Genomic DNA, 10582 nt, shown 5'->3' on the forward strand with positions numbered 1-10582 from the left:
TTCCTTCCCTTTCCTCCCTAAACCCTTTCTCTCGCTCCCTCCCTCCCTCTCTTAACCCTTTCTCTTTCCAGTTTTATTTTCCTTCCCTCCCTCCCTCCTTCCTTCCCCTCCCTTCCTCAACCCCTTCTTCCTCCCTCCCTCCTCCCTCCCTCAACCCTTTCTCCCTCCCTCCCTCGTACCCGTGGAGGTGTGGGAGGTGAAGGAGTGCATGGCGGGGGCGTCCACCAGGTAACCCTCCAGGTGTGTGGCCTTGGATACCTGGACGGGGTCGCTGCGGGAGGGGGTCAGCACGAGGTCATCTGTGGTGTACCCGTCTGTAGGGGAGGGGAGGGGAGGTGTGGTGAATGCGGTGATTGTGGTGGTGATGGTAGTCGTACTGGTGAGAATGATAATGATGATGATGATGACAGTAGTACTGGTTGTGGTGGTGGCACTGACGAGGATAATGAGGATAATCATGATGACGATACCTGTAGAATATAACACGGCCTCCTCTGTTTCTGGTTCGTCTGACACCTGATTTTTTTATACACCTTCGTGGTCTATATTTTTTCTTTTTCTTCTTATTTCTCCCATCCCAGTTCTCTGCACCTTCCATAATACCTTCCATTATTGGCCTCCATCTCTTTGCTCCGTCCTCGTTACCTTCATACACCCTTCTCATATATAGTATTCTTGGTCTAATTCTTCCCCTAGAAACTCTCTCACACCCCCTCTTCCCTGTATCATATTTCTAGTTACATCATCATCATCATCATCATCATCGTCGTGGTCATCTTTTTTCTTCTTCTATTGTTAGTGTTATTATTATTATTATTATTATTATTATTATTATTATTATTATTATTACTATTCCTGAAACCACCCCACTCTCATTCATTCTCCTTCGTAACTCCACCCATTCTCACTCTACTTCTCCATTCACACCCACACCCACACCCACCCACACACACACACACACACACACACACACATACTCACAGCTGGCCACGCTAAATCCACACTCTTGGCCATCGTGTGGGAAGGCCTGGAGAGACATACTGCACTTCGCCTTCACCGTCACTCTGAAATATTTACCGCCATTAGAGTACCGTAACACTATCGCCTAATTGATTTAACCCAGAACAGCCCAATCCTGACCTAACCTAACCTAGCTAACTCAATGTAACCCCACCCCACCCAACCCAACCCATCCCAACCCAACCTAACCCAACCCAACCCAACCCAACCCAACCCATCCCATCCCAACCCAACCCATCCCAACCCAACCCAACCCAACCCAACCTATCCCAACTCAACCCAGCCCAACCCAACCCAACCCAACCCATCCCAACCCAACCCAACCCAACCCATCCCAACTCAACCTAACCCATCCCACCCCATCCCAACTCAACCTAACCCAACCCAACCCAACCCAACCCAACCTAAACCAACCCAACCCATCCCAACCCACCCCACCCCACCCCACTCCAACCCATCCCAACCCAACCCAACCCAACCCAACCTAACCCAACCCAACCCAACCCAACCTAACCCAACCCAACCCAACCCAGCCCAACCTTGTACTGTAGAGGACCCTTGTATCGTGGAAGACTCTGATGTAGGTCTCTGGGTGGATTGAGGAGTGTTGCATGACCGCCCCATCGCGGAAGAAGGCGTCCGGGAGCCAAACCAGGTCAGGGTCAAGCAGGGTCACGTAGTCCACTCCTGAGACGGTGGGGGAAAAAAATGTATATTGAAAAACTGAGGTAAAAAAAACAATAAAAAAACAAAAAACGAAGAAAAAAAGAGATAATGGGTTTTTAAAAATAAGAATAATATTAAATAGGAAAAAGCCAAATTTGAGAGAGAGAGAGAGAGAGAGAGAGAGAGAGAGAGAGAGAGAGAGAGAGAGAGAGAGAGAGAGAGAGAGAGACCTACCCTGGGCAGCGTTGTAGGTGAGGCGACTGTCATTCCACATCATCCGGAAGATGAGCTCATAGGTCACCGTCTGGGGGAAAAATGATAGGTCACGTTAACCGCAAGTAAGGTCAGGTTAGGTCAGGCTGGGTTAGATTAAGCTGAAGGAGGGCAGGAAAGGCTAGGTTGGGATAGGCTTGGTTGGTAATAATAGATAGATAGATAGACAGATAGATAGATAGATAGACACTCACCATAGTCACATCATCCACGTTAAGGTCCCGGATGTAAGCCTGTACCTGCACTTCCGTTGGCTCTGAAAAAAGGCGGGAAATTCAAATTCTGGCGGTTACGAAATTTAAAAAAACCTACATTGAATGAGTGGATGGTTATATGACGGAGGGTTGCTTGGAGTGGCTTGAAGGAGTGTGTGTGAATTTGAAGAGTGTAAGAGAGAGAGAGAGAGAGAGAGAGAGAGAGAGAAAGGGAGAGAGTAGATGGCTAGCTGGACTGATGGATAGATAGACAGACAGACAGACAGATAGATAGATAGATAAGTGTATTCTTAAATCAACCTCACCCCTGCCTCACCCCACCCCTGCCTCACCCCAGTCTACCTCACCCCAGTCTACCTCACCCCACCCCTGCCTCACCCACCCCTGCCTCATCCCACCCTTGCCTCACCCCACCCCTGTATCACCCCACCCCTGCCTCACCTCACCCCTGCCTCACCCCACCCTGCCTCATCCCACCCCTGCCTCACCCCACCCCTGCCTCACCTCATCCCTGCCTCACCTCACCCCTGCCTCACTCCACCCCTGTATCACCCCACCCCTGCCTCACCCCACCCCTGCATCACCTCACCCTTTTCTCACCCCACCCCCATCTCACCCCATCCCTGCCTCACCCACCCCTGCCTCACCCCAGTCTACCTCAACCCATCCCTGCCTCACCCCAGTCTACCTCACCATCCCCTGCCTCACCTCACCGCTGCCTCACTCCACCCCTGCCTCACTCCATCCCTACCTCACCCCACCCCCTGCCTCACCCTAGTCTACCTCACCCCACCCCTGCTCACCCCACCCCCTACCTCACCCCACCCCTGCCTCACCCCAGTCTGCTGCAGGAGGGCGGATCTGCGGGTCATAGCCTCTGGGGGCTTCTCTCAGCCTGGCCAGCAGCTGTTTCGTCGCCAGCATCTTGGAGTTCTGGGCCCTGTGGAGAGAAGACTGGGTTGGGTTGGGCTGGGTTGGGTTGGGATGGGTTGGGTTGGGTTGGGTTGGGTTGGGTTGGGTTGGGTTGGGTTGGGTTGGGTTGGGATGGGTTGGGATGGGTTGGGTTGGGATGGGTTGGGTTGGGTTGGGATGGGATGGGTTGGGATGGGATGGGTTGGGTTGGGATGGGATGGGTTAGGTTGGGTTGGGATGGGTTGGGATGGGTTGGGATGGGTTGGGTTGGGTTGGGTTGGGATGGGTTGGGTTGGGTTGGGTTGGGTTGGGTTGGGTTGGGTTGGGATGGGATGGGTTGGGATGGGTTGGGTTGGGATGGGTTGGGTTGGGATGGGTTGGGTTGGGTTGGGATGGGTTGGGTTGGGATGGGATGGGTTGGGTTGGGATGGGTTGGGTTGGGTTGGGTTGGGCTGGGTTGGGTTGGGATGGGTTGGGTTGGGCTGGGTTGGGATGGGTTGGGTTGGGTTGGGTTGGGTTGGGTTGGGTTGGTTTGGGTTGGGATGGGATGGGTTGGGATGGGATGGGTTGGGTTGGGTTGGGTTGTGCTGGGTTGGGTTGGGTTGGGTTGTGCTGGGTTGGGTTGGGTTGGGTTGGGTTGGGTTGGGTGGGGTTGGGATGAATGGGAAAGATATTGCCTGTTTTCACTCCTCTACTACTACTACTACTACTACTACTAATAATAATAATAATAATAATAATAATGATGATGATAATGATAATAATAATACCACTACCAACACCACCACTACTACTACTACTACTACTACTACCACCACCACCACCACTACTACTACTACTACCACCACCACCACCACTACTACTACTACTACTAGCAATAATAAACCACAAAATATATATAATTGTTGAAGTGCTAATTACTCATCTTTCACACGATGCCTCACTCTCTTTAATCTCTCTCTCTCTCTCTCTCTCTCTCTCTCTCTCTCTCTCTCTCTCTCTCTGTATGTGTCTATCTATCTATCTATCTATCTGTCTATCTATCTATCTGTCTTACCATGCCGTAGTAACTAAGATGAGGAACAGAAGGTGGCGAATATTCAACCACATTTTCGTCTCAGATCTGAAATAATAATAACAATAATAATAATAATAATAATATCGATAATGATAATAATAATAATAATAATAATAATAATAATAATAATAATAATGGAACTTTTATTTTTCAAAGTCCTCAGCCTTCATCATCACCATCTCTCTCTCTCTCTCTCTCTCTCTCTCTCTCTCTCTCTCTCTCTCTCAGATAACACCACATGCTCAACAAAAGCCCTGATTGGCCACTTCCTCTGCCAAATCTCCCAATCTCCAAACACCCCTCTCACGGTCGCTACAACTCTGCCATTCTGTATTAACTGACAAGACGATTTTATTCAGCGGAGAGAGAGAGAGAGAGAGAGAGAGAGAGAGAGAGAGAGATTAAAGCATTCTAATTTCGCCAGCCGTAGCCAAAAATAAATCGCTAAGGAAGAGGTGTTAGGGAGCTTGGTGGACTGATGAAGGGTAATTCTGGCTACTGTTACTACCACTACTACTACTACTATCTCTACTACAACTACTACTCGTACTACTACCATTACTACTACTATTGCTACTACTTCTACTACTACTACCACCACCACCACCACTACCAACAAGTGCAGTGTAATGCGCAGAATGAATCGCTAAGGAAGAGGTGTTAGGTAACCCTCCAAGCCACTCACAACACAATCGCATGTAATCTCATCCTCCCTTTAGTCTGCCCGCATCAACCGTCCCTTTGACGATCAAGGTCCCTATTTATAAAGGATCCTAAACAGCGTAGTAGTAGTAGTAGTAGTAGTAGTGGTGGTGGTGGTGGTGGTGGTGTAGTGATGGTGGTGGCAGTATAATAATAGTAATAGTAATAATTATAATAATAATAATAATAATAATAATGATAATAATAATAATACCCGATACTACTACTACTACCACCACTACCACCACTACCACCACCACCACCACCACAATTCCAACATACACACACACACACAAGCCTAAAAAACTTTGTAAATATGGCGTGGATCTTTTAACATCCCCCCTACACTCACTTCCTTTTACGCTACTCACAAACCATCTCAGTCCCATACACCCATACACCACCTCAGCCTCCTCATACATCGCTCCCAGTACCCATACATCACCTCAGCCCTCTCCCTACATCGCTCCCAGTACCCATACACCACCTCAGCCTCCCCCTACATCGCTCCCAGTACCCATACATCACCTCAGCCTCCCCCTACATCGCTCCCAGTACCATACCGTCCTCTTCACATCTTCACTATCCGATGTTGTATTCTGTATGCGATGTTGTTGTATTCGACGTTGTATCCATCATCATCATCATCATCATCATCGTCATCACCATCATTATCATCATCCACTTTCTTTCTTCATCTCTCTCTCTCTCTCACACACATCATCTATTTTTTCTTCTTTCTCTCTCTCTCTCTCTCTCTCTCTCTCTCTCTCTCTCTCTCTCTCTCTCTCTCTCTCTCTCTCTCTCTCGGTTGAGGAAGCGCCCTAACACCTTTTCCTAGGCGACTTATTTTTGCTTATTACGCCTTACTCTCCTTCTTCGTGTTACATAAAATTCAATATAGCCGTACACTCCATAGATAAACACACGTAAGGATATTAAGCAGCCATATCCAAAATAAATCGCCAAGGAACAGGTGCTAGGGAGATTCAAACCAGCGAAAATACGGACCATCTTCTTGTTATTGTTTTTGGAGAAATTTTTGAAAAGGTAATGAAAAAATAAATCCAACAGCATCAGTTTTTGGCGTAGTCTTTCCTCCAATGATCCCTTTTCTCTCCCCTCTTCAATACCTCCACTTCATTCCTCCCCTCTCATTCTCCCCATCGCGTATTTCTTTCCCGCTCCTCCCCCCCTCCACACTTCCACTCTCAAAGGAATGATAATAATAATAATAATAATAATAATAATGAGTAATAATACACTCTCTTCGTCAGGGTGAAAGACTGACGAAGAGAGTGTATGTGAGTGAGGTGGAGGGGGAAAGAGGGAGGGGGAGGCCGAGGATGAGATGGAGGGATGGGGTGGAAAGGTATATGAGAGAGGGGGGTTTGAGTTGGGAGCAGGGGAGTGAAATGGCGAGGGACAGGGCGACTTGGAGGCGATTTGTTTGTGGCCACCCCAAACGGGATTGAGGCGTCTGGCAATAGATAGATAGATAGAATAATAATAATAATAATAATAATGAGTAATGATGAGAGAGGGAGGTGTGAGCTGGGAGCAGGGCAATGCGATGGCGGGGGATAGGGTGACGTGGAGGCGATTTGTTTGTGGCCACCCCTTGCGGGATTAAGGCATCTGGCAATAGATATAATAATAATAATAATAATAATAATAATAAGAAGAAGAAGAAGAAGAAGAGGAGGAGGAAGAGCAGGAGGAGGGGGAGGAGGAGGAAGAGGAAGAGGAGGAGGAGAAGGAAGAGGAGGAGGAGGAGGAAGAAGAGGAAGAATGGTGACGCTAATGAAGGTGATAAATCGTCAGATAGTAGCCACAGAGAGAGAGAGAGAGAGAGAGAGAGAGAGAGAGAGAGAAATTCCTCGTGGGGAAAGGAATATAGGATCGTCATCTAACTGGCTTTAATATTCCGTAACATACCCTCCTTAGCGATTTTGTTTAGGTGTAATATGGAAAATAACGTCGCCAGGGAAGAGAAACTTATGCTACTACTCCTAATTCTGCATCAGTTTCGTTTCGTTCCGTTTCACATCCCTCTCACCATCCCGTTTCACTACGTTCAAATGTCTAATAATCTTTGTCCATTGCACTGCCTGCTTTACGTTTTTCACCTTGTCAATCAATCAGTCAGTCGTTCCCTGTGGCACCCCACGGGATGCATAGGGCCTCGTTGAACTCTCTCCACCAATATTTGTCTCTTGCCATCTCCTTCAGGTCCCACCAACACTCCTCTCTTGCTTCTCTCTTCATTGTCCTCAACCAGGTTTCCCTCGGCCTACCTCTACCTCTTCTTCCTCTAGCAATCCACTCTGGCACATCCTGTATTAAACTGCCTTCTTTTCTGTATATGTGCCCCAGCCACTGCCTCGGCCTACCTCTACCTCTTCTTCCTCTAGCAGTCCACTCTGGCACATCCTGTATTAAACTGCCTTCTTTTCTGTATATGTGCCCCAGCCACTTCCAGCGAGACAGTCTCACATATTCATTAACTGGTTCCACTCTCGTAATTACTCTTTCATTTGTAACTCTGTCTTGCCACTTTACCCCAAGAATCCTTCTCAGTAATTTATTCTCAAATCCTAATACTTTCTGATCTGTTGCAATTGTACTGTACCATGACTCATGCCCATAGATTAAAATTGCACTAACCATGGACTTGTAAATTTTCACTTTAGTATGTACGGAAAGCATATTATTATTCCAAACAGATTTCAACATTCCAACAGCTCTCCAATCCTGTCTAATCCACTTCTATCTACATTCTCTTTGCCGTCTCTCCTCCCTTGTACTTTGTCAGTCCTAACCCTCTGCATTTTATTTTCTTTTAGTTAAGTTCCTCTCTCCACTGTCTGGTTCCCGCGAGCCACTGGCATTGGCTCCAGGGTAAAATATTTTTCTGACTAAGAAATCTTGATGAACTGGGTTTCACCTTAATCTGGCCTAAAATTACCCCTGCTCTGTCTTGAATGCTGAGTTGTAAAAGTGGATTGATACTAGATACGATGCTGGTCACGAAAAAGTGCTATGGAGAGGATGTAGAGCTTAGTATTCTCTCTCTCTCTCTCTCTCTGCAAATTCTCGAATCTCTAAATTTCTTCCTGTCGCTTTTGCTTCTCCTTGATATAGAAGATTAAATTTAAGGATAAGCTATAGTTATGGGGTAGGAATGAGTCTCCTTGGTTACTAGTCAAATTAACCTTCCCCTCTGACTGCCCTTCACCCGAGAGAGAGAGAGAGAGAGAGAGAGAGAGAGAGAGAGAGAGAGAGAGAGAGAGCACCACTAACCTGTGAGGGACGAAGGTAAGAAGTGTCTCCCGGTTGGCGAAGTACTGCTCCCAAATACCTCCCTCCTCCCTCCATGCCACCTCCCCTTCTCTCCTCCCTCCCTCAACCTCCCTCTCTCTCTCTCTCTCTCTCTCTCTCTCTCCTGCTTCATCATCCTCACAATAAGAACAATAATTCTAACATGTGGGCATATAATTCTTTCCTCAACTCCCTCCTTCTCTCCTCCCTTCCTTCTCCCTCCCTCCCTCCTCTCTCTCTCTCTCTCTCTCTCCCTCTCTCTCTCTCCCTTGTTTCTCCGTTCTTTCCTTCCCTCTCCCTCCCCCATTCTTCCCACCTCCCTCTCTTCTTTTTCTTCCACTTTACCCCTCTCTCCAACCACCCACTCCACTCTCCCTTTATTCTCTCTCTTCTTCCCTTTCTCCCTCTTCTCTACCTGTCTTCTTCAGTTAAAGAGAGAGAGAGAGAGAGAGAGAGAGAGAGAGTGTGTGTGTGTGTGTGTGTGCTTTTGTGTGTGTGTGTGTGTGTGTGTGTGTGTGTGTGTGTGTGTGTTTTGGCAGGGGTCTTTTATTGTATTTTTCATTCATTATATTTTCCATTCTTCCTGCCCATTCTTCTTCCTTCCTCCCCCCCTCCTCTCTCCCTCTTTCTTCTTGCAAGCAGAGGAAGTGTTCATTGAGTTGTACAGCCTCAAACAGGATGCGGGTTGAAGGCGTGGTTTTTTTTTTTTAATCAGGTTGTTTGACGTCATACGCAAAGGGACAAGCGTAGTGTTTTGTTTTTTGTTTTTTTGTTTATGCAAGAAAGAAGGAACCAAAGGCCGGGAGCCCGCAAAGCGTTCCTTTCAAGAAAAACACAAAATACAAAAGAGAGCCAAATTCAAGATCCGTTCATTTCCAGATGCCTGGACACACTGCGTTTGAAAGACTGGAGATCATAGGAAGTAGGAAATACAGACAGAGGGAGACAGTTCCAGAGTTGACCTGTTGCATAAATGAAGGATTGTTAGAACTTACCTACCTACCCCAATCCTAACCCAACCTAGTTTCAGTTAACCTTACCTACCACAACCTATTACGCATCTTACCTATTGATGAAGGTAACCACATAACTAACCCTCCTAACCTAGCCTACTTAAGCTTACCTAACAACCTAACCTAGCATACATCATCTTACTTTAAAATTGATCTAATCTAGCATGAATTAATATGCCGTAAATTTACCTAACCTAGCATAAACCGTCTTACTTTAAAATTTACTTAACCTATCATAAACCGTCTTACTTTAAAATTTACCTAACCTAGCATAACTGTCTTACTTTAAAATTTTCCTAGCATAAACCGTCTTACTTTAAAATTTACCTAACCTAGCATAAACCGTCTTTCTTTAAAATTTACCTAACCTAGCATAAACCGTCTTTCTTTAAAATTTACCTAACCTAGCATAAACCGTCTTACTTTAAAATTTACCTAACCTAGCATAAATTAACCTTACTTACCCTACATTTACCTAACCTAGCTTAAATTGGCTGAATGCAACATCACTTCATAATCTCTTGACTCGTTAGTATTATTGACAACATTATATCTGAGGTGGAAATTTGGGTTAGTGTTATTCAGACATGATGCACTCAGCCAATCATCATTAACTTGTCATGTACATCTTCGCTTCCATTAAAAAAAAACAAATGAGTAGTAATCAGACTCATTCTTACCTGATAATTAAGGCTCGTCAAATTTCAGGCAACAATGGCTTCGTATCCGAGCAGTGGGATTAATCCAGTTCCATCAGATGATAAACACGTACAGTAGACATGGCCGTTTATCGTTATCAGAGACTATCATATTATTTTCTATTTTCCTCACTTTAATATTAATTCTAGTATGACTGTGATATGTATGGTCCTTACCCGAGTGATGACAAATGAATAAAGATGAATAATAACCAAGAAATCTTACCCTAAACTTTGGCCAAGATGGTTTGTAAATATGGATTCGCCTGCATGCGTATGGTTAGAGGCTGAGGGGTAAAAAAACATACACAATTCCAACAACATTATAATTCTGATCAACAATAATCCATATCTCATCATACATAAATAATGAATAATAATAATAATCATAATAATAACAATAATAATATGCTAAAATAAATATTACAGGAATAATACACAGGAATGATGCATATGTTGGCAGGTATCTATTGTACAATGGCACCAACACTGCAGAAAAATATATCCATCATCATTATTATTATCATTATTATTATTACCGCATTCCTGGACGTCACTCAGTTAAAAGTGATTATATATATTTCAGCAGTGTCAACAAGGTAGTGCTGAACATCACTTTGTATAATTTTAAAAAACTTCAACCTTTTTTATTTTCTGCTCTCGCTCTCTTTAGCCTATACTTAT

General features: G+C 45.4%; 1 protein-coding gene across 1 annotated transcript in view; it reads right to left on the minus strand.

Annotated features, from left to right (window-relative positions):
• The window catches only part of LOC145400819 (glutamate-gated chloride channel-like), a 6131-nt gene extending 1925 nt beyond the window's left edge, over positions 1–4206 (minus strand). Inside the window, exons 1-7 of the mRNA XM_080273255.1 lie at positions 4144–4206; positions 3011–3114; positions 2154–2215; positions 1921–1990; positions 1560–1707; positions 982–1064; positions 180–314 (exon numbers count right to left, since the gene is read on the minus strand). Of these exons, the coding sequence (XP_080129381.1) occupies positions 180–314; positions 982–1064; positions 1560–1707; positions 1921–1990; positions 2154–2215; positions 3011–3114; positions 4144–4196 (655 nt within the window). The 5' untranslated portion in view covers positions 4197–4206. The remainder of the gene's footprint in view (positions 1–179; positions 315–981; positions 1065–1559; positions 1708–1920; positions 1991–2153; positions 2216–3010; positions 3115–4143) is intronic.
• Between the last annotated feature and the right edge of the window lie 6376 nt (positions 4207–10582).

The sequence above is a fragment of the Coenobita brevimanus genome, chromosome 53 (genome assembly GCF_032717465.1).
Source record: "Coenobita brevimanus isolate Jiangsu-jjx chromosome 53, ASM3271746v2, whole genome shotgun sequence".
Classification (NCBI taxonomy): Eukaryota; Metazoa; Arthropoda; class Malacostraca; order Decapoda; family Coenobitidae; genus Coenobita; species Coenobita brevimanus.